Genomic DNA, 17,068 nt, shown 5'->3' with positions numbered 1-17,068 from the left:
TTTCTTTCTTTCTTTCTTTCTTTCTCTCTCTCTCTCTCTCTCTCCCTCCCTCCCTCCCTCCCTCCCTCCCTTTTTTTGGCTTCCCACACCACAGGAAAGCCCTTGGGAGAAGGCAGGTCATCAGTCATGGTACTACAATGGCACAATGGGAGCCAGATCCTAATGCCATAGCAAGGGAGGAAGAGGAAGAGATGGAGAAAAATTAATTTTATACCCCACTTTTCTCAGCCTTTAAGGAGTTTCAAAGCAGCTTACAAACTCTTTCTCTTCCTCTTCCCACAACAGACACCTTGTGATGCAGGTGAGACTGAGAGTTCTGAGAAAATTGTGACTGCCCAAAATCATTCAGCAGGTTTCATATGGACTAATGAGAAAATAAATCCAGTTCAACAGATTCGAGTTTGCCACTCATGTGAAGGAGTGAGGAATCAAATTGTTGAGATTTGAGTCTGCCGCCCTTAACCATTATACCATGCTGACTGTTAAAAACAGAACATAGGATCACAAATGAAATGGATAATGAAAGTCTCAAGGTTTGCTAAAAATAATCAGGATATTTTCAATGGCTTCTAATTCTGGGAATCATTTCAGTCGAACAGATGAATATAATATGATCCATTTTCAAGATAAGATTATGTTCATCTGTTTGTTCACTGATGGTGTCCTTACTTTTGAAAGAACATTTTCTTTTCAATGGTGGACTATCGAAGTCAAATATGAACTAGTTTAACACAATGATAGCACTCCCCTTTCTCTCAAGCTAATTATTACAACACATTTTAGTTGTAGCAACAGTGATATGAAACACAGGATTAATGTGCAGCAGGGAGCAGATGGAAAACATTGTGAATTGGCAGGAATCTTTTGTTACTGTTCTCCACATGCACGCAACAACTTGATTCAATCGCGAGAGTTATTATCTCTAGATTCATCTATCAAACCAATGCACTTCCTTTATAATTCAAAGAGTAAGTTAAGTTCCCTGTCTTCCCATTCAGAATTATAACAGTCCTTAGCCAGAATCCCATCACTTTTGAGGAAACTTTTCATAAGTCTTTCTTGCTTAATTGAAGAGTTAACTTTTTTGCCAAATATACTGGTTTTCTATTTCAGAATCTGAAAAAGTTTGCTGAAATAGAAATCCTTCTCCCTAACTGATAATGTTGTGGACAGGAAAGCCCATGCTTGGAAACTATCTTCATCATCAGGGTAGATTTTCAGAACAGGCTGTAGAAGTGTCAGTGCCATTACTGAAATCAAACAGTAAAATTGAAATGAAATTGAAAGTCTGTACATCCCATATAACAGGTGGTAGGCTTGGAGCCTGTGAATAAAGACCTGTTAGATTTTATTCCTGTACAATATATTGAATATTATAGACACTTCTACCAATAATAAATAATTATAACCATTTCATATTCCTCTTCCTATCAGTTCCCAGTTAATAGGGAGTTCTAAATTATTAACAACAAAGTAATAATTCATCTTATTACATAACTGTTTATAATTCAATAGCTCTGAAAGGATTAGTTGTTATTTGAAAAAAGTGTAATTTTCTAAATATTTATTTTTAACTTTTATTTTTAATTTAAGATGTTGTTCAAGCTGTTTTCAATATTAGTTTTTCCGATTGTACTACGATTTAGAGATGGTTTTGTTGGCATGTCTTACTAAGCATAGTCAAAACAGTTTGTTTTTTTAGGTGTCAGAAAAACTTACTCCACCTGGAGGTCAGCTAGAGTTTAAACTGATTAACTTTCATTGTGGAGTGCATGCCTTATCGATATAGGAAAGATTTGCTTCTTAAAGCTATAATGAAACATCCTTTCTTTCTTGTCTGGTTTCTTAAAATAAACAATTAATTGTAGACTCAGCATTACTGGATTGACAGAGCCAACAGTGGATCTATTCTTATTCATTCAGGTAGCACAGGTGTACAGCTGTACCAAAGTAACTGGGATTACAGCACAAATTGGCATCTAGAATATTCAAAAGAATCATCAAATTATAAAGAAATATCATAGTTACATGTATAAATAAAGCAACTCATACCTTTCCCAACACTCTGGTAGGCGAAAGCATTTCTATTTGACATCATTTTTCTTTTTTGCCAAAGGTCAGATAGTTGCCATCAAGTCAGACTCAACATTCTGACTCCTGTATATATAAGAGAAATATTATCTTAGTAAATGTTTGAAGACACAAACCAGCAGGATTGAATAAATAATGATTCAGATTCTGGATATAAATTAATATCAACATGATTTATGGCATTCTTGTAACATAATCAAACTTCCTAAAAATATTTCAATTAAAGTTGAAATAACTGTTTTTAAATTGACATGTCGCTCATACTGTTCCCATTCATTTGGATGGAAGGGACTGTTCCATGTGGCATATGTTATTTGGTTCTGTCCATTGGAATGAAAGAAGAGACAGTTATATGTGGTTGAATGCTCCCTGCATATTGTAGTTACCACATCTAGAAATCTAGAAAAAATGCTTGGCTTAGGTCATATACTGCCCTGGTCTTTCCCCCCATTTGGAATTCATTTCATTTTGATTGTAAGTGGAAATATATCACAAGGGCCCAAAGTAGATGGCAATAGTTTAAAAGATATTGTGTTCTCCACTACAGAAGCCACCATCCAGTCCAACACTGCCCCATCCCCACACACTCACCTGAGAGGCTGGAGCAGGTCCAGGAGGCAATGTTAAGCTGCAGGAGGCTGCCTCAGCCAGCTTGGCTCTAGGGGGGAGAAACATGAACCGCTGCACCAGCACCAGGTGGAGAAGAGCAACAGATGGGCCAGCAAGGGCCCGTGGAGGCCTACCCATCTGGCCCAGGCCTGGCATCCAGGCCCACTGGCAGAAGGCTGGTCATGCTATCACCACTCAGGGTGGGGAGTGAGGAAGCATAACCTGCCCTTCCTAGGCATAAGGGCGGTGGAGCCACCAACCAGGTGTCTAACAGTAGGTAGCCAGATTGGTAGCCAATGGCCCAATGGGGAGCTGAAGGGAGGGCTTCAGGGGAGTGGGATGGGAAGAAGGGAGGGACTAAGAAGGGCAGATCAATGGCAGAGGGGTGGCAAAGGACAGAGAGGGAAGAGATAGGGAGACAGGGAGACAGATAGTGAGAAACAGAAGGAAAGAAGGTGCAAAGAGGAGGAAGACCTGGGCCCAGGAAGGCTCAGCGGCCTGAGTTGGAGAGCCCCCCCTCCCCACTGGCCAGAGCAGCCCACTCAGCCCACCTGCCTGCAGGCAGGCCACCCAGCAAGCCTACCTACAAGGCCAGGCCCAGGACTTTAGGGAGAGAGGACCAACTGAACATCTGCTCCCAAGCCATCGGAAGCGAGATTGGGCTGTAGGAAAGGGGGAGGAGGGACATCACACCTGGCAAATCTGGGCCAGGAAAGAGGGAGGCCCCACAATATGTAAATATTTTAAAACCATAAATAGTAAACTCTATACAAGTACGTGCCCTATACAGATTATTCCAGGCTACCATCAGTGATTGTGATTATAAACTTGCTTCAGTGGGGTTTGGAAAATTTGGAGGAGTACCTAGCCTAGTTAGACAGGAATATACTTATGGACAGAGACTTTATTTTCCTCACTACAATGTGTTGGAATGCCATATAATCTCACTACATTCATTCTTCAAAAAATATTTTATCCTGGCATGGAAACTTGTGTGCAGGATTTAAGACATGAATGTTTGAAGAACATTCAAGAAAGCTCAAAGGCACTATGTAAAGATTATTACTATAAAAAAAGGGGAACAAACTTTCATTTAAACAGCTCGGACTGACCAGACATCCTTTACTAACCCAATACATAAAAAATGTAATGATAGACTATGATTGTTATTTGAAGTTTCTAAGAAAGTTGTTCTAACAGAGAAACTTACACTGAAATAAAACTTAAACTGTACAAAGACGGAAGTCAGTGATTTACAGTGCAATCCTGAGAAAAGTTACTCCAGGCAAAGGTCATTGAAATGAATGGGCTGAGAATGGAGTACCGGTAACTCTCCTCAGGATTGCACTTTTAAAAACAAACTCAATTAAACACCCCAAATACAAAGTCATCTGAAAAATCATACTAAATTTTATTTTATATTTTCCCACTGTTTCTGTACAGGATCAGAAACATAGCCAGTAAATATTTTTTTAAAAAATATTATTACACTAATACATAAAACAAGTTATACCTCTCCCCCAAAGGACTACATGCACAAACTATTGTTTGTTTAATATCAGCAAGAACTGGAAAGGGAACTTAATAATGACAAGGAGCCATTTGATGGAACTCATAAACCTGGGGTTGTTTCAACATAATTAAGGTTCAGTTGTAAAGCCAAACATTTGTGTTTACATTACTCATACTACCTGTGCTTTTTTATTAATTGGTTCGTGTCAAGGTCATTCCTCACTTTTTATTTCAATTCTAAAATGGATTCTATAATGATAGGCAGAAATAGGTCTAAAAATGAGACAAAACCAACATTCCCCGTAAGCCATCCAGCCCCGCAGACACCATATCGGTGCCATGGACTTTGGGCAAGTGCCAGCAGGGGCAGTTCCCATAGGTGTCTCAGTTCCAAGCAGAGGTAAGGAACTTCTGTGCAGTTCCCTATTGTGGTTAGAGGGACTATTGGACAAAACCATTCAATACACTGAACTTAAGGGAAATCAAATTAACTAAAAACTCAGTTGTGACTATCTCTGAGGCATACTGTGCACGGCCTAAATGCATGCCTGGTGTAACATACTGCACAGTAAAAGAGTCCAAAAGTGCAGATGCCTGGAGACATGTTTACATATTGGAGTGGGAAATAAACTCCCTGGGAACAGGGAAACACTCTGAATGGGTAAGTTAACTTATACTCTGATTGGTGTAGCAACCTGATGACTCAAAAAGGGAAGAGATTATCTCTCTGACAGAAACCGTTTTAGGATGCTTTTGGATTTTGATTCCTAGGAGTGGACATCTACTGCCTTAACAGGGTGATAAAACATATCTGTTCTGGGGGTGTAATTCAGTCAGGGTATAGATCTGACTGGTAATATGGAATGTCAGTGTGAACTGAAGAAGCAAACAGTACCCAGACAAAAACAACTGCTTGTTTCATTTAGTGGTCAAGGCTGAGATGAAAGAGCAGTGACTTTCCACAAGTCACTAAAATATAAACATGGAGATGAACAGATATTCAGGGATAGAATAATTCCTGAACCAGTTAATGTGGGATAATACATATTAGGTGGATCATTTCTTGTGTATTAGGGTTTTGCTTTAAATGAGGTTTATGTTTGAGTTGGGTAGCTAGCAAAGTCAAGGGGTGTGGGGGTGGGAGTGAGAGTTTGTGTGTGTGTGGGGGGGGGGCTGTGTACACTGTGAAAGGGTACCAGCCTGTTAGGACCCATGGTCTGTGTTATCCATTAGCCAGTAACATTAGTAACATCAAACTGTACTATCTGAAGTAAAAACCGCTAGGACATCTGTGAGCACCTGTCTGCCGGCCACCCCTAAAAGAGAGGCCATTTTGGCCCCGTAGGAACTCTCGGCCACCCTTCTGGAATAAACAAGATGTGACTCTGGATTCTGTTCATAAGCTCTTGACTCCTGTCAGGCAGTTAACAGCACTCCTGTAAACTTGAGCCTATCCACCAAACCAACCTCCTCCTCCTTTCCCTGCCTCCCTTTTATTCCCCTCAGTAGGTTCCCTCCCTCCTGGAAGTTTCTTGCTCCAGCCTGGTAGGTGCAGGCCAGCCCTACCAGTCTGGGACTGCCTCTTGAACTTTCCTGGCTGTCTTCCTTGGTTGCCATCTGGCTGGGGTTGTGCTAGCTCTTCCCCACTCTCTAAGGCTGCTGAGGACTTCTGATTGCAGCTTGGCTAGGACTGTGCTGCCTCAACTCTTTTCTCTGGAACTGCTTAAGTCATTGCTCTGCAGTTCCTCCCAGCTTCTGGCTTCCTGGAGGTCCCTGCTCCTATTGGTAAGTCCAAGGGTAGGGCTGCTGGTTGCAGGGTGCTCCAGGGTCCCTATGTGGGTATTTGTGACAAAGAGGGAATGGAACAGGCCGCTGGGTGCTGGGAGGTAGTGCCATTCCTGGCAACATATAAGCAATTGAAACTTATGAAGCCTAATGAAGTTCTGCACCAGTGCCTGAAAATTGAAATTTAAAATCAAAACTGAAGTTGTATGTATATATTTAGCTCCTCCCTACTTTCCATCCATTTAAATTCTCTCTTATCCCATCTCATCTGTTTAATAAATTTTACTTCCGTTTTTTGAACCTGCCTCATTATTGTTTGGTGCCTTGATAAGGGATTTGCCGTAAGTTAAGGCTTCTTTCACCTTCTGTGGAGTTATAGGGCTCAGACATAGTTTTAAATCACCTCACTCTACCATACAAAACAGTTCAATCCCTGAGAAAAGGCATAAAATCTGACCAGACCAGCCAGAGTGTGTTGAGTAAGTGAGGAGGAACTGAGAAGGGAAGGGGTCTGTCACGCCTGGTAGCACTTTTTAAAAAGTCATTTCATCACAGTCTTTGTTCTTGTTTATAAGGAGCCTTGTCATCGCATAACCACTGTACAATATATTAGATGTCTTGCACAAACTTTACCACCTAATAGCTTACCTTGGACCCTAGACCATTTATGAATAACTTAAGACACCATCCATTTCAAGTATTATCATCTTCCTAAGAACTATCTTAGAGTCAAACTACACATTATACTTTACACAAGCTCAGCAGGCGGATTTGTAGTCAAACTGCATCTGCAAGTTACTGATGGCAACTCCTTTGTAAATCACATGCAGCTCCCAATGGGGAAAGCAATACCCCCTGTGGCCCCAGATTATTTTAGCTCCTGAAGGAGGAGGAAAGCAGGAACCCCCTCAACAATCCAAATCAAGCTCCTACTGTGCTTACAGCCACAATATGGTTGCCAGTCTAGACTGGCAATTCACATAAACTGTAATGCATAATTTGGTCTTTGTATAAATTCAGTCTTTATAAAAAAAATAGATAATCTTTCACAGGAGATGCTAAAACTGGAGAGCACAGATCACTTTTGAAAGCCTTTTGGGGGAGGGCAGTATATAAATTAAATATACAATACAATACCAAGGGTTATCGTCTAATATATTTGCATGTGTTCTTAATACTTTATTCATGAGATCTCCAGAAATCATTCAGGGATCACCACTGACAGCCCACTGAATATCAAAATTAATTCATAATTCTCTGGAGGTCTACTGAGTCAAATGGTCTCACAAGATTTTACAGAATTAATATGGCTGCTCAGATTAAATAACAACTGGGCAAGAGAGTGCCTTGAATGCTAAAAGAATTCCCAGTCTCTCTCTGATTTCCTAAAAAGGTATATGCAACTCAAAGCAGTGATGTTTTAAGCTGGGCAGCTACAAAAGAATGGAAATTGCAACAGCAATTCCTGAATCATCAAGCAAGATCAAGTTACACTTAGTATCTGGCTAGGGCTGGCACAATCTCTGTCAATTTACACACACTAGTGCCCTACAACAAGAACCTAACGATACATACTTGGTCAGCAGCTCAAGGCTGAAGCTATCTATGATGAACATTTCCTGCACTAGTAAAGTGTGGGAAAGGAAATATCCATGCTGCCTTCTCATTTGGGAAGATTTGTGGGGGGGGGAATGGTCACAGGAGCTGTCAGAGGGCTGCGCAGGCATGTTTGTCCCCTCCACCAGTGCAAGGGACACTCTCGCTGGTAGAGGGGCGAAAGGGACTGGTTATTTATGTCAACAATCTTAATAGCCATGTAATAATTAAAAACCTTGTCTCTCACTTATTAAGAACTGGTTAGATTGGTTATATCTGACCAGAACAACTATTTTTTCTAAATTGTACCAATAGGACAGCACATTATACTGTTGATCTATTATTAGCAAGAGTCCACGGATTGAGGAGGGAAGAGTGGTATAGATTTATTGACTTGGTATCTGTTAATTCTTGGGTAAAAATTGTTAAGGCACATTGCTACTGTTGTTGGATGTTGGAGACTGATTTAGAGGGGGAAGGAAATGGAGTCTGCATGTGCATGGGAGGCCAGCACTGGTTCAGGGATCCCTGTGATTGGGGAGCATTGGAAGTATGATGACAGGAGAAGGTTTTATAAGGGATGGAGATGGAAATATGGTTATGCTTGGTCTTCTTCCAACCTTTGTTTCATCTTGAGGTACGATAATGGTGGGGTTATGAAATTAAGGCTTTCTCCAACACTGATGTTGGGTAATGCCAAGTCCATTACTCATAAGAACATAAGAAACAGCCTGCTGGATCAGACCATCTAATCTAGCATTCTGCTACTCTCAGTGGCCCACCAGGTGCCTTTGGGAGCTCACATGCAGGATGTGAAAGCCTTCTGCTGCTCCCAAGCACCTGGTCTGCTAAGGCATTTGCAAGCTCAGATCAAGAAGGATCAAGATTGGTAGCCATAGAACAACTTCTCCTCCATAAATCTTTCCAATTCCCTTTTAAAGCTATCCAGGTTAGTGGCCATCACCACCTCCTGTGGCAGGATATTCCAAACACCAATCACTTGTGGCGTTGCTAGTGCGAAGAAATTGTGTTTCTCTTTTGCATTAGTCCCCTAATTCCCCTACCCCCACATTTTTCAAATGTATGCCCCCTAGTTTTAGTATTGTGAGAGAGAAAAATTTATCTCTGTCAACATTTTCTATCCCATGGATAAATTTATAGACTTGAATCATATCCCCTTCAGACGTCTCCTCTCCAAACTAAAGAGTCCCAAATGCTGTAGCCTTTCCTCGTAAGGAAGGTGCTCCAGTCCCTCAATCGTCCTCGTTGCCCTTCTCTGCACTTTCTCTATCTCTTCAATATCCTTTTTGAGATGTGGCAACCAGAACTGAACACATTACTCCAAGTGCGGTCGCACCACTGCTTTATTTAAGGGCATGGCAATCTTTGCAGTTTTACTATCAATTCCTTTCCTAATTATCCCCAGCGTAGAGTTTGCCTTTTTCACAGCTGCCATGCATTGAGTTGACATTCCCATGGAACTATCAACTAAGACACCCAAATCCCTCTCCTGGTCTGTGACGGATAGCCCTGATCCCTGTAGCGTGTATGTGAAGTTTGCATTTTTTTGCCCCTATGTGCATCACTTTACATTTTGCTACATTGAACAGCATTGAATTCATAAAACTGCAATGGTACAGAGCATGCACTGGACCTGGTATGTGTGAACAAGACCTGGGTGAAAGAGAATGATATGGCTGCTTTAAAAGAACTGGCCTCCTTCAGGTTTTTAAGTTATAGGCAAAGAACCAGGGGATACTCATTTGGGAGTCTTTCTCCTTCAGGGCAATTCCCATCCCAATGATCTCCAGCACTGACTGTGTTGGTCTGGTGTTCGATGTTGATGAGCATTTGGATATCTTACTGGTATACCAGTTATCTAGATAACCAGGAGATCCCTTATCGGACTTGTTAAAGGAGGTGTCAGACTAGGCCCTGTGAAGTGGCTGCACACCGGTATACATGATACCTGTGGAGCCCTGAGCAATTTGCACACTTCCGTGTGGGTGGACCTGGAGCTGCCGCAGCCTGCAGAGGCACTTGCTGTTTTTTAAAAACTTACCTTCTCACCCTGCACAGCTCCACAGGGACAAAGAAACATGCCCCCATGGCCACGCCTCAGGGGTTGGAGGGCAGTGTGGGCATGTCTCTTCATCCCTGTGGAGCTGTACAGGGCAAGAAGTTTTTTAAAAACAGGAGGCACCTAAAAGCAGCACCTCCCACCCAGCGCCATTCACTCGGTACCGGGTGCAAAACAGTATTTTTGAAAAAAAAACCTCACTCATTGAGTTGGGGCGGAGGGGGAAAGCATAGTGCTGCCTTGCTTTGCAGCCATGCAAAGTGCTCCCCCGAAACAGTTATTTACCGTGCCTAGTGCGCTGTTTTTGGCCCGTGCAGAGTGGGTCTAGGTCTTGAAATTTCCTAGACTGATGGTCTTGGGCACTTCAATGTCCATGATAACACAGCATCTTCTTTGAAGGCTATAGACTTAGTGTCTTTCATGGCATCACTGGGACTCTGTCAGGTTGTGTCACATCCCATGCATCAAGCAGGCCACTTGCTGGATTTGATATCTGTTATATTTGTTATGGGGGTAAATGTAGCATGATGATGAATTAAAATAAATAACATGTAGGATTTCAGGTGTAACTTCATTTGTACCACCAACATATTGGCAGAAAAGGAAACAGGTAAAACATTTAAGTACATACACCATTTTACATCAGACTAAACAAAAAAGCCACTTGTAAATACTCCTGCCTTTATCCTTCTTTTAGCAGCAAATAATAACTTTTTTTTTAAAAAAAGTTGAATATAATGTATTTCTCTGATTTTAAAATGGACATCATTAAATACTGTCAGTGAGGAAAAGAAGAGAAGCTGTTATAAATGCAGTAAGCTACTCTGCAAGAACAGAGACCAGCAATTAACATGTTAGCTATTTGAGACCCAGGAAGTCCACACGGGCACAGATTGAATTTTGCAGCAACTTGTACTTCTTGGACTAATGAATTGTCTGCTAAAATAGAAGAGACAATCATGTCAGCAAATTAAAATTAATGATGACCCACAGGTATCAACAATGTAGTTGTACAACACTGTTACCCAAAATGGAGACACAGTCTCTCAATAAAGTGGGGAATATGCTTAGAGCAGACTGCTTATTAATGTTGCAAGAGACTGGGTAAGGAATGTTTAATACCTCTGTATGCACAGATCAGCTCTCAGAAGGAAATCCAGAGAGGAATATGATGCAAATTTGACAATCTTTATTGTAGGGATAAGAAGTTCACAAGCATTTGATTCAATTTAGCAAACATGCACACACAGAATTCCTAAGATATAGGTTGGAAAATAGATTTAGAACAGCAAAAGGGTATGGGTATATGGGTAATATAACCTGAACATGGAGGGTTCAGAGCCAAACAGGCAGCATCTGGTTCTAGGGGGGTGCAATGCGCTGGGCGCAAAGATGTCAATGGCACTGGGCAAATGGTTTCTGAGAGGGGGTAGAATATTTATAGGGTGAAGGACCATCTCTGGGGGTGTCAGGACAACCCTTGAGGGATGTCAGGACCACCTCTGGGGGATGTCCGGATGGATTGTCTGAGAAACAATAGAATGTATTGTAAGGTGGTCAGAAGAAGTTAGTTACAGTAGGGAGTATCTGGGTTAAGATAATCAGGGGAGACAATGACATTAAGAGTCTTCTTGTAGCTAGAAATGAGTATCCATTCAGCAGGGCTACTGTATCGTGTTGAGGACACTTTCTTCCTTGGCAGTTCAGCTAACAGAGTGCTGACATGGCAAGCAGGCTGAGAGCATGAGAACCAAAAAACAATTCCTGGAAGTTTCTTATAGGTAGACCTGGCTATTGCCAGAGAATTGGCTCCCCATCTCTGCAATGCCAGCATCACCCTTTAGGCTGGCACATGGGCAGGGATACCTGTGAATAAGCACTCCCCCACCCCCCAGCTATGGCAGGGTGGTATGGTAACACTGTAAATTGAAATCATACTAATAAGTCTGTTTTAACCCTTTGATTAAAATCATGATACTTTTTTTACCAGACTATTATTTAGTTATCACTTTTATTCTCCTCTCGGACCAGCAACAAATACGTTTTCTTTACTGCAGAATAGTTCTCTGTGTTTCTTAATTTGTGATAAAGCTACTATCCTCTGAGCTTCAGGGAATGAAAAGGAGATGACGCCAAATAATGGGCACTCTTTCAACTTTCTACATAACTTCATCAGAAAAGGGGACAAAACTCTAACAACTGAGTTGAAGGACTCTGTAACTACCATGCATAATGGTTAATCCAGTTCTTCAAGACTATCAATGATTACCTTTAAATTCCAGGCTCTGGTCATTGAAAGTAACATGCTTTGATAAATTAATCACCTTTCTGCCACAGTGCAGTAAACTTGCAATGCAAAAAACTGATCACTTACACCATGTAAAATTTATATACTACTACAATTTTGAAAACTAGTTCACATCTTCACTGTAACACTCCGTAAAACAGTTCACTATTATTGCTGTTGGTGGGAAGTTAACATACTCTCATAGTCAGGGCTGATACTAAAAGAACAGTTACATAGAAACATGAATGCTTAAACTTTTTGCCTTTCTGTTCTTGAGTGAGGGAAATGAACACAATGTACAAGCATCTCAACAGTGTAAATCTCTCTTGCAAGAGGTTCTCATCACCAAGGATATTGGAGTAGCACACCAAAATGACTCAAGAAATTGAGAGCAAACCATAACTTGAGATATATCTGTATGCCTGTAGAATATTGATGTTGTGTATACACTAGGACAGGGGTCGGGAACCTTTTTTTACTCAAAGAGCCATTTGGCTCGCTTGCCCGCCTGCCCCCCCGGCCGCTTTCCCACCCGCCCACTTGGAGCCCGCTTGCTTGTCCCCCCACTTGCCAGCCCGCCTCCCTGCTCGCTTGCTCGCCCCTCCCGCTCACTTGCCCGCTCGCTCGCTCCCCCGCCCACTTGCTCCCCCTCGCCTGCTTGCCTCGCTCGCTTGTTTGCCCCCCGCTCACTTGCCCCCCTGCTTGCTTGCCCCCACTCACTTTCCCGCCCCCACCCCCCTGCTCGCTTGCCCGCCACTGCTCACTTGCTCGCCCCCCAGCTCACTTGCCTGCTTGCTTGCCCTCACCCCCGCTCCGCTCGCCTGCTTGCCTCGCTCGCTTGTTCGCCCCGCCCCGCTCACCCGCCCGCTCCCCCACTCACTCCTCCGACCACTCGCGCGCCCTCGCCCCATGGCTTGCCTTGCTCGCTTGTTTGCCCCCCGCTCACTTTCCCACTTGCCTGCCCGCGCTCGCCCGCCCCCTGCTTGCCCCTGCTCACTTGCCCGCCCGCCTCCCCCCTCGCCACCCCTTGCCCCCGCCCCGCTCGCCTGCTTGTCTCACTCGCTTGTTCGGCCACCTGCCGCTGCCGCCTGCTCGCCCCCTCGCTCACTTGCTCTCCCGCTTGCCCCCGCTCTGCTTGCTCGCCCGCTTACCTCAATGCCTTTCTGCCCGGGAGCCACACGAGAAGCGGCGAAGAGCCGCTTGCGGCTCGTGAGCCGCGGGTTCCCGACCCCTGCACTAGGATGTAGTTATGTGAAAATTATCAAGAGGCAAAGCACACATACATAAAGGTGATTTATGAGACATTTCTATCCAGGTATCTTCTCTGTACAACTTCATTATTATTAGCAGCCCAGAAGTTGTGCTTCTCCAATTTTTCTGGTGTTTGTCTTATTCATCTAAAGAGGTTCTATTCAGGCATTGAAGTGGAAGAGAAAAAGCAGATGCAACATACAGCCATGTATAAATACAGATGCATTTCAAAGCTATTCAAAGTGACTTGAATTCCACTCTCCTAGGTCATGGGTTTCCTGGATCAAAACAGCTTTCACATTGCACATAAGCTAAGACATCTTTACACCAAATCCAAAGTAACTACCATTTCTTCTTTCTATGTATTACTGATAAGGGCAGGAGGCCAGCTGCAAACCCAAGAACTCTTTCTTGAGAAGAAGCCCCACTTAATAAAACTGCACTTCTGAGTAGCGCTGCTCAGCACTGCTCTTCCTAACTATGGAACAAGGAGTGGGGAAACAAGTCTCTTTCTACTGCCCTGATTTTGAATTTAACATTATTAAGAGATAATATTATAGGACCCAGAGTAGGAGCTTTAACTCCTGCACGGTTTAGTCACAGCTGCAGCCAGTGTGCTTGCACATGAACCACGAAGAGCAATAAGTAAATGAATAAATCCCACCTTCATTTGTTTTGGCTTCCTGCCACTGAAATGAAGAGCATCCCCGGCCAGTTCCTTCCTATTTGAGAACACGCAGAGCTTCCCAGAGGAAGAAACAATAGACTGCAACAAGCTTTCGTAAGCAAATAACCCCCCCCCCCGCCCTCTAACAATGTGGGATAAGGCAGAAAAAAGGGAAACCGTATAGGAATAGGTCCTTTAAGGGGGGGAAACCAGAAAAATGAGGGAGAGGAAATGGCTTCGGTGTGTTTTTAAAAGCCCTTTTATTCAAGACTACCATTAATCCTCCAGCGACAACGCGTTCCTAACCAAAACAACTGAGGAACGGGTCTCAGCGGAAAGGAGCGGTCACATTAGGTTAACAGCACTCAGACTTTTTTTTTAACGCTCTCCCAGTTGTTACCAAAGACTTTATCTGATCTCTAGCCAGCTCCCTAATCAGAAATGCGGAAAACTGAAAAGCACATGGCAGCTTAAATGCCTAAACGAGGTGCGGGGGGGGGGGGGGACGGGACTGCATGAAAGTCACAAGCAACTCCACCATCGCGAAACGCACACGCGCGCCAACTTTGCCAACACAGGGGATCAAAAGACCCACGGGAAACCGAGGAGCCGCGTTGTCCAACGATGCCCGGCCTCCTTTCCTCTCGGCAGTTCCCTCACTGAAAAGTTCAGTTTTTTTCCTAACGTTATGTGATTTCCGTAGGAGATAGCCCGAGGACAACTTTCCTTTCTGCGGGACCTCCGCGCGCCGCTTTTTGCCCCCGAGTCCCGGCTCCCTGTTGCGCGCGACCGACAAAGCAGCCCAACGCCCAGGTCTGAGCACGCAGCGCCCCACTCACCTTTCCCCTTTTGTCCATCCTTCTTCTTCTTCCTCAGCCACTCCAAAGACTCACTTCGGGCACTTGCTAGGCACGCCTCTCTCTCTCTCCCCCAACCCTAAGGACCCACCCCCTCCTCCTTTTCCCCCCCTGCTCTGCGGAGGAAACAATCAGTCCCGCCCATCCCGAAGACCGGCCCCTCCGAGGGATCGGACCTTGGTGCTCGAAGAGTAGCGCGATGTCACCAATACCCCCTCCCCCTCGTTATCTTACAATGGTTTGTTCCTCCCAGAATCAGCCTTAGGGGGCAGGATCACGGGGGCGAGTGACTCAGAGAAAGAAAAAGAAAAAGCTACCTTTCTGAGGAGCAAAAGCTGGGCACAACCGCAAAATCTTCCCATCCGGAAATGTTAGTGATAAGTCTTGCTAAAAAAAATCAGTGCTGCAGGGACTGATTAATGTTTCGCCCTCTACCCTGGTTGCTAGAAGCCGCTTTTGGCCAAATTATTTGCCTGCTGAAGTCCTGCCCTGCAATAAATCCCGTCCCCTGGGGACTGTCGGTGAGGTCATGCAGTCTTTCTCTAGAAACAACGGATCTAGAGAGCTGTGAGGGTTTGCGAAATGCGAGTCTGAGAAATCTCATAATGTTTTTTTAACGGTGACGGCGCTCGACAAATTGTTATGCATCATGAGTCAGTTTCCTATCAGTGGCCTCACCAAAACAAAAAGGAGCAAAGGTAGCTAGGTTTGGAGGGAAAATGAAATCCTGAACTGAGCCTTAGAGGGACTAACCCGCTCTCTTCTCTAGAACTTGGCCAAGAGTCAGACTCCCAGGAAAAGGACGTCTGTGTCTTGCAAGCCAAGCTTTCTCCAGATTCCAGCTGTGTTTACGTGCCCTCTTTTGAGGACACTGTGGAGTGAGGACTCCTTAGTATAAAATGTGGGGTTCACGGGACAGTGTTTAAAATTCTGTCTCAGAGGCAAACTTCAATAGCGCTTGTTGGCAGAAGTTCATCTCCTTGATGTCTACAGAATCACTACAGAAGTTCTTGATGTCTACAGAATCACAAGAGATGTATTTCAAATCTCTGGCAGAGTTATAAAGCACAAATAAAGAAATGGGTAGCAATTGTTTCACTGTGGCCTTGCAAGGGAAATTGTAAGAGGTTCTTTTCTGTATGTTTGTGTTTCCTTGGACCAGGCTTCATGTCAAGGATGTGCTTTTGCTATGAATGCATGAAATAATTTTCTAAACATTGTAAAGTGCACTATACAGTACCTGAGAAAGTAGTCTCCCTAGGTAATACAGTTACCGATATCTTAAAGCAATATGCTGTACTAAATCATTTGAGTTAATTGCGTGTGTGTGTATGTTACGTGCCATCAAGTCACTTCCAGCTTGTTGTGACCCAATGAATCAATGTCCTCCAAAACATCTTTTTATTAAAAGCCTTGCAAACTGAAAGTCAGGCTTCCTTTATAGAGTCATTCCATCTCATGTTAAGTCTTCCTGTTTTCTTGCTTCAATTTTTCCTTTCTTATTGTCTTTTCCAGTGAGTCTTTTCCTCTCACAATGTCCAGTAGCCTAAATTTACTATTTTTAGCCTCTAGAGATAGTTCAGGCTTGATGTAGAACCCACTTTTTAGTTTTTTTGGCAGTCCATAGTATCCATAAAATACAAATTTCAAAAGAATTAATTTTATTCCTGTCAGCTTTTTTCATTGTCCAACTGTCACATCCATGCTTATTAACAGAAAATACTGTGGGATGAATTAACTTGACCTTGTTGTGGTGGGTTTTCGGGCTGTGTGGCCGTGGTCTGGTGGATCTTGTTCCTAATGTTTCGCCTGCATCTGTGGCTGGCATCTTCAGAGGTGTACACCAGACCACGGCCACACAGCCCGGAAAACCCACAACAGCCAGTTGAATCCAGCTGTGAAAGCCTTCGACAATAACTTGACCTTGGTTGCCAGTGATACATCCTTATACATAAGAATCTTATCTAGTTCCTTCATGGCTGCCTTTCCCAATCACTGGTCAAATTGGGTCTGCACTGATCAGAATTGTGTCTATTCCTTGATATGAGTATGAGGGCAAGAGGAAAGAAGCCCAGACCATCAACTTATGAGAAAAGAACTAGATATCTGATACACTACATGCTATGTGCCAGAATGGTGAAGTGCTTAAGAGTGGTAGACTTTAATCTGGACAACTGGGTTTGATTCCCCACACTTCCACATGAGTAGCAGATATTTACCTGGTGAACTGGATTTGTTTCCCATTCCTACACATGAAGCATGCTGGGTGACCTAGGACTAGTTATAGTCCTCTCATAACTCTAGCAGCCTTCCTACCTTACAAGGTGTCTGTT

The 17,068-nt window shown here is 43.4% G+C and overlaps 1 protein-coding gene across 9 annotated transcripts in view; it reads right to left on the bottom strand.

Annotated features, from left to right (window-relative positions):
- Positions 1-14,834, bottom strand: part of PHLDB2 (pleckstrin homology like domain family B member 2) — a 66,395-nt gene extending 51,561 nt beyond the window's left edge. For 8 of the 9 annotated variants that reach the window (XM_048493507.1, XM_048493512.1, XM_048493511.1 and 5 more), the window contains exons 1-2: positions 14,718-14,834; positions 2,053-2,157 (exon numbers count right to left, since the gene is read on the bottom strand). In XM_048493507.1, the coding sequence (XP_048349464.1) occupies positions 2,053-2,098 (46 nt within the window). In that variant the 5' untranslated portion in view covers positions 2,099-2,157; positions 14,718-14,834. Of the gene's footprint in view, positions 1-2,052; positions 2,158-14,473; positions 14,697-14,717 lie in introns of those variants that run through there. The other variant, XM_048493508.1, reaches the window with a different exon arrangement.
- Between the last annotated feature and the right edge of the window lie 2,234 nt (positions 14,835-17,068).

The sequence above is a fragment of the Sphaerodactylus townsendi genome, linkage group LG04 (assembly GCF_021028975.2).
Source record: "Sphaerodactylus townsendi isolate TG3544 linkage group LG04, MPM_Stown_v2.3, whole genome shotgun sequence".
NCBI classification, from domain to species: Eukaryota; Metazoa; Chordata; class Lepidosauria; order Squamata; family Sphaerodactylidae; genus Sphaerodactylus; species Sphaerodactylus townsendi.
This window is presented reverse-complemented; position numbering and strand designations above follow the sequence as displayed.